This window comes from Scylla paramamosain, chromosome 22 (genome assembly GCF_035594125.1).
Source record: "Scylla paramamosain isolate STU-SP2022 chromosome 22, ASM3559412v1, whole genome shotgun sequence".
Classification (NCBI taxonomy): domain Eukaryota; kingdom Metazoa; phylum Arthropoda; class Malacostraca; order Decapoda; family Portunidae; genus Scylla; species Scylla paramamosain.
This window is the reverse complement of record NC_087172.1, coordinates 813,398-832,601: the sequence shown is the minus strand read 5'-3', so window position 1 is coordinate 832,601 and position 19,204 is coordinate 813,398. Positions and strand designations below refer to the sequence as shown.

Sequence of the window (19,204 nt, the reverse complement as noted above, 5' to 3'; positions counted from 1 at the left end):
AAAATAGATACCACTAAATTGGCAACACTCTTGGGAGCAGCTCAGTGTCAGAAAGTAAAGGGGAATGGTAGTGACCGGCCCATAACTGAACATGAAGGGAAAAGACAGATATTTCACAAAGGAGAAGCGTTAAAGTGGGGAAAGTTATTGAGATTCGCAAGTGTGAAAACAATTGTGAGTATTGATGAGAAGAGTGTGCGTGTCAGACCGTGTATGTCAGTTAGGTGAGTCCATGCTGCAATTAAAAGACTGCTATAGTATAGAGACTGTATGCTTTAGCTATAAGACCATGCATCATTTAGGGGACTGTATACCCCATTTATGAGTATATACCGGTTGGGAGGCTGTATGTGTCCGGAGACTGAACTGTATGACAAGTAGATGACGTGTCAGTTCGGATACTGTTTATGTCGATTAGTGTATCTGTCATTTAGGAGACTGTGTGTGCTAGTTTTAGAGACTGTATGTGTTAGGATATTATTGTCAATTAGGAGACTGTATGTGCCAGTTAGGAGACCGTATGTGCCAGTAAGGAGACTGTGTGCATGTTGAGAGACTATTTGCCAGTTAGATTGTGTGTCTTAGGAGATGATGTGTTGATTAGGATGTTGTATGTGCTACTTTGGAAACTCTTTCTCTCAATTTTTATTTATTTATTGATTTATTAATTATTATTATTATTATTATTATTATTATTATTATTATTATTATTATTATTATTATTATTTATTTGTTTGTTTATTTTTTTATTTTTTTATTTTTTATTACTTTAGATTTACACCATCATACTCTACAACATTGGGATGTGATTTCTGCATACCTTACTAGATTCTAAGAAACTTTATCTCAGAGTTTCTGTGGGAAATCCATAGTTTTCAAAATAGACATGAGCACTTCCATAAAAAATTCCCTAGACCTAATCCTGGAGGACAGGTTAGGGTAGATTAGTATCTCCTGAGGGAAGTCAAGGAAAGCGCAGCCCCCTAGCTAGGTTAGATTAGTATCCCTGGAGGGGGACCAGGGCAACGCAGCCCCCCAACTAGGTTAGATTAGTATCCCTGGAGGGGGACCAAGGAAACCCAGCCCCCCAGCTAGGTTAGGGAGATAGGAGGATTATCATGTAAATCTGAAAATTTGCTTTTTTATTTTGTTTTGTTTTGTTTTGTTTTGTTTCGTTTATTCATGCAGTTAATGGATAGATGCATTTGCTGATTCACCAGTAAACTGTTCATCACATGAGGGAAGAGACAAGTATTTGTAATTCTTTACTTTTGTAAGATTAATTAATCTGTCATGTTATTGCTTTCAGATTTATTCAGAGATGGCCTCTACTGTATTCAAGGAATTTAAGGAAGACAGTGAGTATACACAGTGAAAAGTGCTTTAACAAGATATAATGTGTGAAATTCTCAGTTAAGATTTCTAGAAAAGGACTGTCCAAGTAGGTGCTTGTGCTCATGTAGGGGATGGAGATGGTTGATAGTCAGTGAAGAAGAGGAGATAGTAGTCTGGAAGGTTGTGTGAGTAGATAGATGAAAAAACTGGGTTTTTGAGGCATTGAACGTCACAAAATTTACTGCGTCATTCAGAAACTGTAGAGAGATAAGATCAGAAGTTGAGTGTTTGGCTTTGTGAATTCAGTTCCTACTGAGCTGAATGTCTGGCTTGGTAATTAAACATTCAGTTGAGAGTACATAATGCATACCTTTGTGTCCACAGGCAGCTATGCTCCCTTTCTGAAAGAGAACTTTGATGTGCAAAGCCATGTGAGCCAGCTGGTGCAGGGCATGCTCATCACCGACCACCTCAACAAGCTGACCCTTGGTAAGCAAACACCGTGCTGTACTTGATCTCTTCAACATCACCTCTAAAACAGCTGGCATAGAAATCTTTCTGTATGTGCATGAAAAATAAGTGATTTTGTTCATATATAAGTTGAGCAGGTTGGTGTTGTAGGGGTAGGTGCACTCAGGTCAGCTCATCCTGGGATGAGTGGAGATAATTTAGCCTTGTCTCTCATGCTGCAGGCCTCATGCTGTGATGCCAATCCTGCATTGGTTTCATCTCATCCCATATTATTGAGAGACAATTTGTTCTAGAATAATCATGTATGTTACTAATAATTGTTACATACAAATTGTATTCAACACTTTCCATGGCTACTTAAGTAACAAGATCTCTCCTGTGTCAGGCCTGAACTGCTTGGAACGTGAGATAGAGAACCAAGTCGGAAGTCACTATGAGGACCTGCTGTCCCAGGCCACTGGTGTGGAGACCCTGGAGGATGTGCTCAACACCATGCACACCAGGATTCAGGTGCTCATTTCTCTTCTCTTCTCTTTCTCTTTCTCTTTCTCTTCTCTTCTCTTCTCTTCTCTTCTCTTCTCTTCTCTTCTCTTCTCTTCTCTTCTCTTCTCTTCTCTTCTCTTCTCTTCTCTCTCTCTCTCTCTCTCTCTCTCTCTCTCTCTCTCTCTCTCTCTCTCTCTCTCTCTCTCTCTCTCTCTCTCTCTCTCTCTCTCTCTCTCTCTCTCATAAACATTCACACAGTCACTTTTGCAGGCTGTTTTCTTGTCATTGTCCCAAAATGTCTGCCTTTTTTTTAAGTATTTTGCTGTAAGCTGAGGATATACCTTTAATTGTCTCTTGATACCATGTAAGGTGTTGTCAAACATTTTGGGATGCCCACCACCATGTTTGTAGTGAAGCACACCCTTGCATTCCTCATCACTCCATTTCTTCACCAAGACACTCAGGCTTTTCACTGCATTAGCTATACAGTTATTTTTTTTTTCTGTCTGTTTAATACTAGTGAAACTTTAACACTTGTACTATGTAATCATGACCTGTATATTTTCCAGGTATCACACATCACCTCAGTAGAATACTGTTTAAAATAAAGACAGCCACCTTGTTACCCAAAGCAAGGAGTGGTGACAAAAAATAACTTTCCCTTATGTCAATATATCAAACACTGAATTTGTTATTTTATGCTTTCAATAATATATAAGGTGCCAACCAAAGTTGCCATGTGGTTATTTTCTCCCAGTAGATTTTTTCAGACTGAGAAGGAACGAGTTGTCAGTTTGTGCAATGTGATGCTCATGTTGGTGGGAATTTTAATAGTGTGTCACTGACTGTGCCTGACTATTTCCCTACCCTTACAGACACTGCTTGCCGGGGTTGAGCGGCTACGGGTGCGAGTGGTGGAGCCGTTTCACCGTGTGGAGCGACACACCATGGTGCTGGGAAGGCTGCAGGCGTCATGTGAGCTGCTGCGCCGGGTGATCCGCTGCCTCATGCTTTCCCACAGACTCCAGCAGCAGTTGTCCGCTGAACCACGAGACATCACCAAGGCAGCCATCAGTCTCAGTGAACTGGGTCAGTTGGTGTTGGTTCACATTTATATTGATGTTAAAGTGTCTTCGTTCACTTTAGTCCTTGAGTTTCCAGCACCATCAAAACAGGACAACAGGTGAAGCTAAAGACTAACTTCAAAAGAATAAGGCTGAGCATAAAAAAACAGAACCACAAGTAGAGAGATCTTTCAAGACACTTATCCTCCAATTTTGGATGATCCTTTTTAACCTTTCTTTTGGGACTGGCACTGTCAATGGACTTTTTTTTTTTTTTTTTACATAAGAAAAAAAAAGTGACTGGCATAGATTTTTTGGGGAAGCAAAATCATGAGGTGGAAGATGTTGTGTACTGAGATAGCACCCTCTGTTCAGATCACCTTGGCCGGGACATTGACCTGACTGGGCTGGAGGTGCTGGAAAAGGAACAACGGCTGGTCCGTCAAGCGCGCAGTGATGTGGAAAAGCAGGCAGCGCTCATGATGGACCGTGGCATGGAGTTGCAGAATCAGACACAGGTGGGTGCATTAGTGTTGTCTGTCTTATGATAAGTGTGATATCACCTGAAGTGAAGAAAAGTTGGTGGCTCACTAGGTCAAGGCTTTCTGAGCTGTGAACCGGGGAGTTGTTCTGGAGAGTTTCCATTCTGGACTTGAATCAACCTTTTTGCTTGATTGATGTCATATTCCTTGATATCATAGTATTGCTTATCACACTTCCAGTAGCTTGTGTTTACTGTCATTCATTCATTATTATTAAGCTTTTAAAATGAAAATCATGCATGTTATCCAATAGTTTCCTCATTAGTTGATATTTGTTCAATGTGCAAGAATGTCACAGGTTCATATGTTAGCAGTGGCTGGTGAGAAACACCTCATTCAGTACTGCATAACTTTCCTTTGTCAAAAGAAAAATATATGAAGTGGTTACTGGATTAATTTATGGCAACATGTGTCTTAGATGATGTCCTCTGTAGCATTTACTGCCCTATATCATGCATGGTAGTTTAGATTGAGGACCTTATTTCAAACAACTTCATAAGGGCAAACAGACCTGCTGCTCTTTGTTCTTAACCATTTCTGGCAGTACAGTAGTTACTGCTCTTGCAGGTGGGAACAGCTCTGCAGGTGTTCCATAATTTGGGAATGTTGGTGCCCAGTGTGGAGAGAGTGCTCAACTCCCTCACGTCGTCCATCAACCGCAGTGTGGCTAATGCCCTTGATGTCAATGCTCTTCTTCAGATGACTCAGGACAACAGACGTGGTAAGGCTGGCCACACATTGGCTGCATCTGTATCTGAATATTTATAGTGTGCAACAAAGTACTGTGAGTAGAATATTTTAATGTAAAACAATATGGGGCTAAGAGTGTGAATGATGTGTGTGTGAATGTGTGGTTCCTTGTCTGGGCCACCTTGCGTGGGATTGCTGGCCTGGTATATAGATAGGTAGGTGGAATGCTTGAGTGTAAAAGAGAATGTCCTCAGGAGGTGGCCCTGGCAAGGCTGTCATGCCTGCCCCAGGACAGTCCGTACAGTTTCGGGCGTCACTGTGGTCCAACCTGGAGAAGCTGATGGATGACATATTCCATGTCTGTGTGCAGACCTCACACCTGCACAAGGTATGGCCAGCAGGGTGAGCAGACATGTATATTTATGTGTTACTGATCCCTGTTTTTTGTTGAAGTTATTATATACTGCCAGTACACAGCAGAATCAATCAAAAGAAATATATGAAACGCAGATAAAATGTGAATAATGTTTAATGATAGTAAAATTTAGCTAGTATGTGTGCTTTTAACATGTTTTTTCAGACATTCCTTGAAGTTAAGAAATGACTATAAGATTGTTCACCTCTCTTGTCATGTGGTGATGAAAGGTGGTTATTACAGGTTCTCGCCAAGAAGAGGGACCCGGTGACTCATGTGTGTTTCCTGGAGGTGGTGCAGCGTCATGGCAAGTGTGATCTGTTCACCTCTGTGTGGCAGAGTGTGACGCACATCCTCACTCAAGAATTTTCAAAGGCTGCACAAGGTATGGGCTGAATTAATGCTGCCCTAGATGTTTACTCTGTTGCCTGGAAAGTGGAGATTATGATGGATATGTACTGTTATAAGGAAGGATGTGACATGATGAGGCTGGTGAGGTTGTATCTGTCTGGTATTGGTTCTTAGGATGCAGAAACTCTTTATAAAATAGAGAACACTGATATTAAAACATTAATCCTTGAATTTTAATATCCTTAGTATGTTTATGATCAATACATAATTATATGCATCATTCTTCATTCATCTGAGTGTAGGTATGCATCATTCTTCATTCATCTGAGTGTAGGTATGCATCATTCTTCATTCATCTGAGTGTAGGCATACATCATTCTTCATTCATCTGAGTGTAGGTATGCATCATTCTTCATTAATTTAAGTATAGGTATGTATAATTCTTCATTCATCTCAGTATAGGTATGCATCATTCTTCATTCATCTAAGTGTAAGTTCCCTTTGGTAGAGTCGACCATCATCCGCCAATACCTGGAGGTGGACTATCCCAAGCTAGTGCGGCTGTATGGGGACCTGTGGCGGCGGCTGGAAGGCATCACGGTAGAGATGATGAACACTACGCCAGACCTGTCCCCACTCAACCCCTCTTCAAACACCAGTCAGGATGGAGAAGAGATCAGTGAGGCTAATGAGCAGACCCAGAATTTTGAGTGAGTTTAAAGCATCACTGCTGTACCCTTGTGATAATGGAGTAGTGGGAAAAGGACAATAAGGCCTTTGGAATTGTTGACATGACTAATGTAGAAACCTTAGCATTCAATAATCCTATGCACCTGCTTTTTTTAAGTTGAAGGATGTACTGTAGTCATAGAGGAAGAGCATCATAAAAGATTTTTTTTTGATACTCAAACTGCAGCATAGGAAGCCTTCTACACATTAATGTACTCAGTTTGCCAGTGATAATACAATTATATCAATGGAAATGAAGTGTATGGAAGTGGTTTCTTGGGAGTGAAAGGATATGATTGATGTATGGAAGCCAGTGAAGCATATCAGAGAGGACAGACCAGAAAGTACTGAAGTGGTTTAATCATGTACAAAGGATATGTAGTTACACTAAAAAGCCATTCTTCTAATATAGGAAATACTGAAATGAGTTGGAAATTATAGAAGTAATTACATAACTCATTCAGCTAAACTTGACCTCAGCAAACTGCAAGAATCCAGGCAAATTAGGAAACCAAAATACTGATTAGCTGTTGCTGCATGTTCACGACTGACATTTTGTGACAAGATGAAAAAAATAAGTGCAGGTAGAACAGGAAGCTGCAAAATGTTCAGGTATATAAGAAAGTGTATGGAAGGAAGTGAAGATTTTTAAGGGGCATGTCAGAATAACAAGAGAATGTGAGACCTCAGGATGTGAAAGAGAGGAGTGCTGTAGGACAGCAAGGGCTGACCACCTGGAATAGAACAAGAAATTAGTTTGTTGGCAGAAGTAAATGAGTATGTATATGACCATGAAGGAGGAAGTGCTGGAAGGATTAAAGGGAACAGAAGATGAGAAAGCTGTTGAGTAAGGTATGACTTCTTTCTTCCAGCCCTGAGGAAGCACTGAGATGCACTCTGGTTCCCCTAGAAGAGGCCTATCTCTCCCGCTCCCGGTCAAGGCTTTTGGACCCAGTCAACCTGATGTTTGCTGCCCATGAGGCTCCCCCAGCTAAGGATGAGGTGGATGCACTTATCAAGACCATCACAAGGTCAGATTTCATACATACGTTACATAAAATGCTAAGGTGTGGCTTCAGATTTTGACAGCTGTTTTTTATTGTGTATTCAGTTCACTAATCCCAATCACATAGCCACCCATGATTCATTTTATTCCTTTCTTTACTTCTTTGCTGCCATTCTTATGGAATTGGTTATATTTTTCTTTTCTGTTTTCTTTAATACTGACTGAGTTCTTATTCCCAGTGAGTTGAATGTGTCAGCAGTGGACAAGGCTTTAAGTGAAACAGTGGCACATAATGTAGCAGAGTCCCTCCAGCTTTTCTGTGTCAAGTGCCAACAGCTGATAGACACCACAGGGGATGCCAGCCAGGTCATCGGTAAGGTGTTGGAGATTTGTTCTGTTTACAGTTTATCAAAAATACTTTATGCATATCCTATTGTTATCTGTCTCTGTTCTTATAATCTTAAGCTTGTTATGATCCATGTAAAGAAAGGCCAAATGGCTAAGAGAGTGGTGTGAATGAGTGTAAATGTGAAAGTTGTGTGCCTTGCCTTGGTCATCCCCCTTTTAGGCAGAGACAGCCTTGGTATATGTGTGTATGTGTGTTCTCATCAGGTCCAGCCACAGCTGCACAGTTGTTGAATGTGAATGTAGTGAACCAGCTGTTGTACTTGAGGAACCAGGTGGAGCGCACTGCCTCAGCCACCCTGGCCCACCTGCCAAACCCTGTCACCAGCACTCTCCTGCAAGTATGCATATCATGACTTTTAGCATTATAAGACCCATATACCTAAAAGAAAGGGAAAGATCTTGGAAAATTTTTGAAGGTCTTTTTTTTAACCACTTTCACACTATCATATTTTCCATCATGACTTTGGCTTGTCAGACGTCCAAAACTGTGGTTGTTCCTCAGCAGGATAACCATGGAATCAAGATGGTTTTACAGCTTCCTCAAGTGAACTCAAGGCTAATTGAAGTAACTGAGAATAGCTTGTTTGATGTTTTTGTGCTCAGAAATTAAGCTACTCCTTATCACTTTTTTTTTCTTTGTGTTCTGTTCCTTCAGCTTCATATTTCACCAAAGGTTTTCCTCCTGTACTGAATGTTTCCCTTTTTATCTCCTATTGGCTGTATATGTTTGTCTTTAAGATAATTCATGTTCCTCTGTTTTTTATCATGTTAAATATGAATTATTTTCATGATATTATTGTACAAAAAATAAAGAGTTAATAATCCCTTTCATTACAAGGTTGATGCAGTATTTTCCTTTTCTTTGCCAGGCCCTTCCTGCCATTGATGATCTGATGTCCTCAGCTGTCCAGCCACTGTTTGAGTCCCTCACTGATGCCATTGAGGCAATCATCCTCACCATGCACAGTGAAGACTTCTCAGGGTAAGATGCTTCTGTAATTTTTCTTTTATATAATTATTAATTGAAATCTGTAGTACGTGACATCCCAGACTCTTTTAAACATTATATCTGGATTGAAGATCTGTTTACTATGCCTGTTGTTTTATATTGCAGTATCTGATGTTCACTTCTTATTTCAGGAATGATACTAGTGGAACAGACTCTCATTGTTCCCTGTACATGAAGGAGCTGCAGGGCTTCATCACCAGGGCCTCTGAGGAATACCTGGCTCCTTATCTTTCTTCAGATATCATCAAGCAAAAGTACAACCACCTCATCTGCTAAGAGTAAAAGTATTATAAGAATAGATAGGTGATATCCGACAGCAAAAAGAGATGGGTAGAAGGCAATACGTGAAAGCATCTTGTCTTTCCAGAAGCAGTTAGAGTATTACACTACAAAAAATCATTTATCAAATAAGTTGAAATATGTAGACTATTTCATCCTTGTTACTGCGACTCAAAATTCTGATGCCAAGATGGAGGCACCAGAAAGGAAAGTTGGTTAAACAGGCTATACAACACAGATCTTGGAATTTGAAAACCATTGTTTCTTACCACTTTATTGAATTTTTTTTAACACCTCTATATTCAGGATTCTAATATAGAATTTAGCATGTCTTGTGGTTGAAGCTTGTGTGTATTAGTGTAATCATAATGACATGTGACCCCCCCCTCCCCCCTGCTTTGAGTGTGTGCCTTGTGTTGCAGGACACACGACTTGGCTCGTCGCTCTCTGGAGTTGTTTGTGCGTCACGCCAGCCTCCTGCGGCCCATTGGTGAAGGTGGCAAGATGCGCCTGGCAGCAGACTTTGCCCAGGTGACTAGACTGCTCTCTTGCATTTCAGCAGTACAGGAAAACTGAAGTGTATGAATTTCCATACCATTCAGCATAAAATGCATTAGCTAGGTTTTCAGTACGTCTCCTTTTGTTGTAGACATAACTAACAGTGATTCCTTTATCTTCATCATTAACACATTATTTCCTTACCATCCACATGAAATATATTGGTTAGGTTTTTTGGAGAAGTGCTTTGGATGTGCACATGATTGACTAACAGTAATGTCTTTATTTTCACCATTACTACACCCATTACCAGTTAATGGTGCTGTGCTGCTAAGCCTGCACCATTAAGGGGGCAACAGAGAGTATATATATATCAATAATTTTTGGCAGGAAACATTAAATTTTACTGAGTGGTGGTATGTGCGGTCCACAGATGGAGTTGGCCATCAGCCCCCTGTGTAGCCGGCCCTCAGAGCTTGGCCGGCCTTACCGTGTGGTGCGCTCCTTCCGCCCACTGCTCTTCCTCACGGTGGAGCACATTGCTGAGTCTCCCAGTGTGGGTGAGGTCATTCCCTTCTCCACTGTTCTGCACTTCCTCTTTGCCCGGGCACCTAAGGAAATGCGATCCCCCCATCAGGTAAGTTTATCCTTTCACCTTTTGTAATTTTAGGTTGATGTACTGGGTATCTTTTGAAGACCTCCATTATATAGAAAGTTTAGTTTGGTATGAATATGTATTCTTTTCTGGCAATCTAACATGATTGTTCAAGTTCCTTAACTTCCAACACAAGGCCATAGCTGTGTGGGAATGTTTCCTTAATTAACATGTTATAGTCCCTTCTAATCCCAATGGTGGTGCATCCACAGAGTGCAGGCTGGTCAGTCAGCAGATATAGTAAGTGGCTGGATGAGCACCAGGATGAAAGGGAGCGACTGCAGCTGGTGCAAGGTACCCTGGAGGCATATGTGGCTGGGGTCCGTGCCAAGAACTTGACCCAGTTTGCCCCGGCTTACCCTCCAATGCTGGCCATGCTAGAGAGAGGCATTGCCTTCCACACACCTGCTACCAAATAGTTCCTCACCCAGAAGAAATTTTGTTATTTTTACTTCTTTACTTTAATTGGGTAGATTTTTATCAGAGTTTATTTGTTTTATGTAAGATGGGATGAGCTATTAATAAAACTTGTCTTTTGTCATCACGCTGGCAAATGAAGCAGCCATCATGTCTCCTGCAGCATTGCTTCAAATAAAAATGGACTCTGGAAGGTGACTTTGTTTAGCTTCTAGCCACCAAGTTGGAATTTAAGTACAGTAAAATCCCTCTTATCCGGTATCAATGGGACCGCCGACATGCCGGATACCAGAAGTTGCCGGATACTTGAATAGAAGTGAAATTATGTCCACAATCACCACCCTACACTCACGCATCTTACCATAACAAAGATCAGCTGATCGCCGTGCCACATGTCGCCACCCGCGCTGCCACCTCACACTCACCAACACACAATACTACTGTACTAACATTCTCTTTAATACTTTCCTCTTATAAATAAGTTGATGGGTTACAAAAATAAAGTACGTATACACTTATTTGCTTTATTCAATATTAGCCAACATGTATAGCATACAATAAAGAAATGAAAATGTACAAGTATTTGTAACACTTTTTCGCTCCCCACACCTCTCATTCAACACCCTCCGGGTCATCAACATCATCAGATTCTGTACTTGTTTGCCCCACTTCTTTTCCCTTACAAGCTACTTTAAAATAGTTTCTAATGTCTCCTTGTTTGCAGCTCCTTCTTTGCAGCAAAAACTCATTCTCAATGCAGTGAAGGGTCATAACATCTCAGGTTGACATGTATGTGCACTGCTCAGCAAAATGTGCCAGATACTTGAAGCTGCCGGATACTCGAATGCCGGATGAGAGGGATTTTACTGTATTATCCCAATGAAGCAAGAATTTAATGCCGTCTAATATTGTTACTAAGATTCTGTGTTAATGAGCAGTCAAATGGGAATTTATGATCTGTAATTGATTGCACTGATGAATAAATGCGTAAATAAATGTACAATCATTCTAGTGTAACAGGAGGGAATAATAGGTGATGGTGAATTAAAGATTGTTGTCAGCATCATAAACCTAAATTATTTTTAATATGAGCATGGCAAAAAATCAACAATTATCTAGACCTAAATGGTGTTTCCCAGCTGGCAGCTGGCTATCAATACAGTGAGTGGGTAGGGAGTGTGCGGTTAGCTGGCTGCAGGAAAGTCTCGGGGACATCTTATCAGCAGAAGAGTGGATGTTGAGATTCTGCACATGATCTGAAAATTTGAACAAAGTAAAGGAGAATTAAAGTTTTAAAATGAAAATGTCAGCGTGGTCACTAAGGAATCTACTAAGCTAACATCTGAAGACGAAAAGTAAAAGCTGAGAACAGAATCAATGGGAAAAAGCGCAGAACTGGTCATGATAAATTGTCAGGTATGTGACAGAATAGCAGTCTATGTATAAAGGTATTCAAGTATGTATGTAAAGGAGATGGATGAATTTATTACCCCCCCTCTCTCTCTCTCTCTCTCTCTCATGCTGAGTCATTATATAGGAGCTTTAAAAGATTATGCAAATTTTATGAGTGAGGGTGGATGGATGGATATAGATAGATAATGTATACAGAGACTGCCACGTGTAGGCCTCTTACAGCTTCCCTTATGTTATATATCCTGATAGAGGACAACTCATCCTTGGAACATTCCATCATGACATGAGCGAGTGATAACCCGCCACCCTACACACAGCAGACATCAAGAGAAATGGGTACGTTATAAATACAAGTGGTATTATGCTCAGATACTGAAAATAAAAACAAATCCTTTTGCATGGGTCATTATACTACGTGTTTTAATTTGCGCCAGTCCTCCAACTCTTCTTCCATTTTCACTTTGACTATATGTGGAAATCATGGATTTGCCACGTGTAGACCTGACAGTTTTTTTGCAGCTTCTCTTACTTTCTTGTGTTCTTAATTTATGTAATCTCTCTCTCTCTCTGGCTTATGAATGTTCTTAATTTACTCCTGTCCATTTATTCTCTCCTTTCACTCACTCTCCCTGAGTTAAATATGGATTTATATACAAGTTTTAATTACCACTTCATCTCTCCTCTCACTTCCACTCTCTCTCCATACTCCATCCTTTTATCCCATTATCATTCTCCCTGACTTATACATGGATTATACTTAGTTTATACTAGTTTATGTCAGTCCTCCTTCGCACTGCTCCGCCCACTCTCTATCTCTCAGTCCCAGTGTTGCCAGAAGTACGATAATTATTGTACAAGTACAATAATTTTTGCCCGTGTACGATGTACAATGGGACTCATACGATAATATGATAATTTGGTAATTCGTACGATATTTTTATGAAATTTACAATAATTTGAGTCAAAATTAATGTTATCAATATCAGGTAATGCAAAATTTCTTATATAAATTTGAATAACAAAATAAAAACCTGAAAGTGCCAGATGTATTGCTTTCCTTAAGAGACAAGTCCCACCATACAGGTGAACAACAGGTCTCGTTCTTGTCTGCGACCAGTCCGTCCGCTCCCCGAGTCCCCGTCCCATAGTCTCATAGTCGTCAGTCAGTCGTCAGTCTCGTGCGACGCGACGCAGGACAGGACTTTCAGTTTTCATTAAATATGTCTAAAGAGAAAGGTGCAGTTCCGAAAAAAGCGAGACGGGAACAGAAATATAGGCCCGAGTGGGAAAAACAGTTTCCGTGGGTGGGGCCTGCAAATAAGGATGCTTATAAGGCCATGTGCCTTATTTGCAGTGTTGAAATAACCGCAGTCACAACTCTGAAGTTGCACAAAAACACTGCAAAGCACAAGAAAATGTGTGTGCCATCCTCATCCAAAAAACTTATGGAGTCATTTACAAGTGCACGTGCTGATAATGAAACTAGTAAAAGTGATTCTGTTAAGGCTGCTGAAATAAGGCTTACTGCATTTTATGGTGGAACACAATATAAGTTTCCGTATGGCCGGTCATCTGTGTGAAGTCCTGGAAGGTTGCTTCTCTGACTCCGCTATTGCAAAGGAATTGAAAATGAAAAGAACAAAATGTCAAAGAGTGGTAATGTTATGGCACACTCTCACAAACAAGAGCTCATTAACATCTTGAAGAAGAACAAGTTCAGCATTCTTGTGGATGAATCCACAGATATATCGGTCTCTCAGAATTTATGCATCATGGTAAGAGTGGTTGAAGGAAATGCTGTTGTCACCAAATTTTGGGATTTAGTGCCGTTATTTAGTAGTGATCCTAGTAAAGCTAATGAAGGTGCTACAGCTGCCAGGTTGTTTTCTGAGATAATGAAAACATTTACTGAAAATGGTATACCTACTTCTAATATCATTGGCTTTGGTTCTGATGGATGCAGCACTATGATGGGGCCTAATAACTCTGTGAGTAGCAGGTTAAAGGAACTTTGCCCAGGAATCTTTATTATGAAATGTGTGTGCCATTCTGCTCATATATGTGCCTTTGAAGCATGCAAACAATTACCTGATGCTATTGAACAACTAGCTCATGATGTCCACAACACATTCAAGAACTCTTCAAAACGATTGGCACAATTTGTAGAATTTCAAGAGTTTGCTGGGGCTCAAAAGCTTAGGATTTTATTGCCATCTAGAAAGCGCTGGCTTTCCTACACGGCTGTTGTGAAGAGGATGCTTGAGCAGTGGGGCCCTCTTCAGATGTTCTTTACTGAATTAAATTTTCAACAGACGAAAACTTGTGGTAGCACAGTTAGAAGTGCTTATGAACAACTGCATAATCCATTTACCAGGCTTTACTACTGCTTCCTTTCTTCAGTATTACCAAAGTTTAATCAGCTGAACCTTTTATTCCAAAGTGAAAGAATGGTCATAACTGAATTGCACAGGCAAGTTTGTAATTCATATAAAGAATTGCTACTGATGTACATGAACCATGAATACATTGTGAAAACCATGCTTTCAAAAGTTGATCCAAGATATCAACGTGAGTTCCTGATGCTAGAGCAGGTGTATTTGGGTGCATCTGTCTTAAAAACAATAACTGATAATCCAGAATTAAGCAAGCAAAAAAATGAAATGTATGAGTTTCGCTTCCACTGCAGATTATTTTTGATAGTAGCAGCAGAACAGATCAGGAAGAGATTTAATTTTGGAGATGAAGTCCTTTCAAGAATGCATATGCTGGAGCCAGCCAGTGTTCTAGGCATCCAGGTCAAAGTACAAGAGCAAAGTTTGGTGCCCCTCATGACACACCTTCCCCGAATCATTGCCCAGGATGATTCTACCCTCCAGCAACTGGACGATGAGTGGAAGAGGCTTGCCGTAGAAGATCTGCCTAAATCCATCACCAACATGGCGAAAAAAGTGGACAAAAGCAATTACAACCAGCCTGATAAATTTTGGTGTGCCATAAAAACTCTGGGGGATAGTGATGGAAACCTACCCTCCACACACACATTATCTAGAGAGAGAAAAAAAATACGAATAAGAAAAAAATGCTTACACTTAGATTACGCACAAAGAAACAAACAAACAAACAAACACACACACCTGTAATCAAAGAGGGTACCACGGGGCTTCTTGTTCTTCCTCGCCAGCATTGGGTTGACCTTCCCAGTCCGAAAATCGAAGGAGGAAAGGTCAACAGTGTCACCGAGGTAGTGGGTCAACTGGGGCTTGCTTCGGAACTTCTTGCCATTGGGGCTGAGAGAGAGAGAGAGAGAGAGAGAGAGAGAGAGAGAGAGAGAGAGAGAGAGAGAGAGAGAGAGAGAGAGAGAGAGAGAGAGAGAGAGAGAGAGAGAGAATGATGAGAGAGAAAATTCAACACACACACACACACACTGCATAACCATATGTACAACGAAAGACAAGGCAACACACACACACACACACACACACACACACACACACACACACACACACACACACACACACACACACACACTGCATAAGCATATGTACAACGGAAGACAAGGCAACACACACACACACACACACACACACTGCATAAGCATCTGTACAACGAAAGACAAGGCAACACACACACACACACACACACACACACTGCATAAGCATCTGTACAACGTAAAACAAGGCAACACACACACACACACACACACACACACACACACACACACACTGCATAAGCATCTGTACAACGTAAGACAAGGCAACACACACACACACACACACACACACACACACACTGCATCACCATCTGTACAACGAAAGATAAGGCAACACACACACACACACACACACACTGCATAACATTCTGTACAACGAAAGACAAAGCAACACACACTGCATCACCATCTGTACAACGAAAAATAAGGCAACACACACACACACACACACACACACACACACACACACACACACACACACACACACCTTGAAATACCTTGAAAAAAAAAAAAAAAACACTGAATATTTACTGGGAGGGACGGGAAGGGAGTTAGGGAAGGTACCACTCTGATAACGTCACGGCTGGGGGGCTTGTGACGTCACGGCTGGGGGTTGATGACGTCACAGCGACCGTTGTTTACGTACGTACGTACTCGTATTTCATTTTGAAAATGACCCCTCTAAAAAATGCAGCTAGACAGGAATGTTTTATAAATTCAGATTTGCCACACATTTTAACAAATGCCACAAATAACAACACATTTCAAAACGCAGTAGTATTAAAGATATTTAAAAAGAAGTATCTGGAAACTGTTCGAACCTTCACCCCATTTAAAATAGCTCAAATGTCCACCCATTCTGGCTTAAACATAACGGAAAACACTTTAAAAAATCTGAACTATTTTTTAAAACTATTTAAAATGAGCTACAAGCACAAATAAAAAATCTACCGAAAAAAAAATTCATTATTATTGAAGTTGAACACGAATAAAAACAAGTGTACGGTGCACGCATTTCACTGAGCGGGACGGCAACACACTTAAAAAAACACCAACTATTTTTTTAAACCAATAAGAACCTAGTACAGGCTGAAATAAAAAAAAGTTAGTTTTGGTACCGTAAAAAAATACGCCGAAAACGGCCCTTATTTACACAAAAACAACGCCAAAATCACCACTTTTCACGCAACACACGCGCTCAAATAACTTAAAAAACAACGAAATATTTTTACAAACCATAAAATCTTAGCTACAAGCCGAAATAAAATACTTAAGAAATAAAAAAAAATAATATTGGAACCGGAGGGGGCTGGGGAGCCTTATCCAAGATGGCGGTGGAGGGCCAGTGGAGGGGACGACCAACCCTTCTCACTCATTTAAACCCTCCCCAAACTTAAACTAAGAAATGGCAGGTATATCTAACGAGCGGATATTAAAGCTTGGTCATGTGGCTCCGCTTTGCGACAGTATTGGTTAAAACACTCACAGATAAGATAGATAATGGCTGATAAATAGAGACGATCCAGATTGTTTATATTTTTATTAAGTTAAATTTTACGGTTTTTAGAAACGAGATGAGGCTGACACAGGGATATATTGTGCTGGAGGTTAGGTGAGATGCGTTAAAATGAGTTAAAACCGTGGATTGTTCAGTTATTAAAAAGTTACGTTAAGTTACCTAAATTTATTCTAACTTCCTGACCTTACCTTCTCTGTGGTGGTGATGGTGGTGGTGATGTACCTTACTGCCTCCTCGTCACTATGGCTGGCTGTCTAGCACCTTCTCACAGCCAAACTTTTCTTTATTTTGCTTGTTTTCACCCACTGCTGCCTTCGGGCAGTGGCGGCTCGTGACTGTTACTGATGGAGGGGCTCTCACATTCTGACAAATAAAATCTTAAATGCTTTTAGACATGGAAAGCAAAATAGTGCATTCTTAACTTCACATCCACAGAGCCATGTTTTCCTTTGGTACCAATCACAATTAAAACTGCGAATATTCTTCTTGTTGTGGCTTACTCCTTCTTGCACAATTTTAATGTCTGGTAATGGGCGACCTGCTTGTTTAATTGCTACCTTCTCTTGAAGTGTGAACTGTGAAAAATTGAGTTCTTTTAATGCAGAAACCGTCTTTGCTTCTTGTGCCATTCTGCAAAATACTGCTAGGCCTAACTGGGAAAAGAAAAAAATACTATTTTATACGATGTTTCTGTGATTTTACACCATCTATGATAATCAAGATTGAGCACAAGCCATCACTGATCAATAACATTTTAAAATCATCCCTGACAAATTGAAAAACACGATCGAAAATAAGACCGACGCAAGAACACTCACCTAACAACAACAACAACGGCCGAGGCAAGACTACGCTGGACCCAGTCCACACTTGCCATTCCGCCCAGGAAGCCTCCTCCCTTTCTCCCCGCTTTCGCATCATTAAATAGTAAATAATTTCCGTACTTCCTCATTGTTTTGCAGTATTTTTTTTTTCATATAAACATATGAGAATTGGTGTTTTCATGTGAATGATAGTCAAACATAAATAAATTAACATTATTTTCGTGAATCCTAGAAATCCACTGGGGGGGGCTGCAGTCTCGCAGTCCCTATTGACGAGCCGCCATAAATTGCATAAATTCTGAGAGACCGATATATCTGTGGATTCATCCACAAGAATGCTACGTACAAGAATGTACGAGTTTCGCTTCCACTGCAGATTATTTTTGAGAGTAGCAGCAGAACAGATCAGGAAGAGATTTAATTTCGGAGATGAAGTCCTTTCAAGAATGCACATGCTGGAGCCAGCCAGTGTTCTAGGCATCCAGGGCAAAGTGCAAGAGCAAAGTTTGGTGCCTCTCGCGACACACCTTCCCCGAATCATTGCCCAGGATGATTCTACCCTCCAGCAACTGGACGATGAGTGGAGGAGGCTTGCTGTAGATCTGCCTGAATCCATTACCAACAAGGCGAAAAAAGTGAACAAAAGCAATTACAACCAGCCTGATAAATTTTGGTGTGCCATAAAAACTCTGGAGGATAGTGATGGAAACCCCAAGTTTAAGCTTGTTTCAGACTTTTCACTAGGATGTCTTTCTTTGCCTCATGCTAATGCTGACTGTGAGCGCTGCTTCTCTAGTGTAAACCGTGTGACAACAAAAGACAGAAATAAGCTAAAAACAGAAACCGTAAGAGACATCCTAGCGAAGCAGTGTGTTGCTTCCACATCCAGCAGTGACAGTACGACCTTCAAGCTATCAGTCAAAGTCAATGATGAAAAAACATGACATCAAGAGTGCTATATTCCTCCAATGAAGAGAGTGCCGGGGCTGCTGACGACGTGCCGGATGTATATATAGAAGAACGAGACCAGTAATCTCCTACATAGTAAGTAAACAACTTAACGAAGTGTCCTGTAGTTTTTTGTCCACTTATTAATGATATGTATTTAGGAAAGTGTTTTGTTTGTTAAGGGCATTGTTGTTTTTTTCATTACACATACACACACACACACACCTTCTCTCTCTCTCTCTCTCTCTCTCTCTCTCTCTCTCTCTCTCTCTCTCTCTCTCTCTCTCTCTCTCTCTCTCTCTCTCTCTCTCTCTCTATATATATATATATATATATTATATTCTCTCTCTCTCTCTCTCTCTCTCTCTCTCTCTCTCTCTCTCTCTCTCTCTCTCTCTCTCTCTCTCTCTCTCTCTCTCTCTCTCTCTCTATATATATATATATATATTCTCTCTCTCTCTCTCTCTCTCTCTCTCTCTCTCTCTCTCTCTCTCTCTCTCTCTCTCTCTCTCTCTCTCTCTCTCTCTATATATATATATATATATATATATATATATATATATATATATATATATATATATATATATATATATATATATATATATAAAACCTAAATTCTGTTGTATTTGGAAAGTGGCAGTTTTGCATAATATTTGGA

The 19,204-nt window shown here is 40.5% G+C and overlaps 1 protein-coding gene across 3 annotated transcripts; it reads left to right on the top strand.

Moving 5' to 3' along the window:
- LOC135111400 (conserved oligomeric Golgi complex subunit 5-like) lies at nucleotides 1-11,352 on the top strand. Of its 3 annotated transcripts, none has more exons than XM_064024648.1 (18): nucleotides 1-174; nucleotides 1,310-1,358; nucleotides 1,720-1,824; nucleotides 2,192-2,316; nucleotides 3,165-3,378; nucleotides 3,729-3,871; nucleotides 4,463-4,616; nucleotides 4,840-4,973; nucleotides 5,244-5,385; nucleotides 5,860-6,061; nucleotides 6,953-7,111; nucleotides 7,326-7,459; nucleotides 7,699-7,832; nucleotides 8,364-8,476; nucleotides 8,635-8,757; nucleotides 9,205-9,313; nucleotides 9,714-9,917; nucleotides 10,148-11,352. In XM_064024648.1, the coding sequence occupies exons 2-18, from the start codon at nucleotides 1,322-1,324 to the stop codon at nucleotides 10,352-10,354; spliced, it is 2,439 nt and encodes an 812-aa protein (XP_063880718.1). In that variant the 5' UTR covers nucleotides 1-174; nucleotides 1,310-1,321; the 3' UTR covers nucleotides 10,355-11,352. The 3 variants fall into 3 exon arrangements, with proteins under 3 accessions (XP_063880718.1, XP_063880719.1, XP_063880717.1); XM_064024649.1 differs by having other exon boundaries at nucleotides 128-224; XM_064024647.1 differs by lacking the exon at nucleotides 1-174 and adding an exon at nucleotides 367-462.
- The last annotated feature ends 7,852 nt before the right edge of the window (nucleotides 11,353-19,204 follow it).

Bases quoted from the DNA above. Each gene is read 5' to 3' on its own strand.
- LOC135111400 (XM_064024647.1), top strand. From the start codon at position 382: ATGACGTGTCAGTTCGGATACTGTTTATGTCGATTAGTGTATCTGTCA. The intron at 1,825-2,191 runs GTAAGCAAACAC...CTCCTGTGTCAG, and splicing joins CCTCAACAAGCTGACCCTTG to GCCTGAACTGCTTGGAACGT. The intron at 4,974-5,243 runs GTATGGCCAGCA...TGGTTATTACAG, and splicing joins AGACCTCACACCTGCACAAG to GTTCTCGCCAAGAAGAGGGA.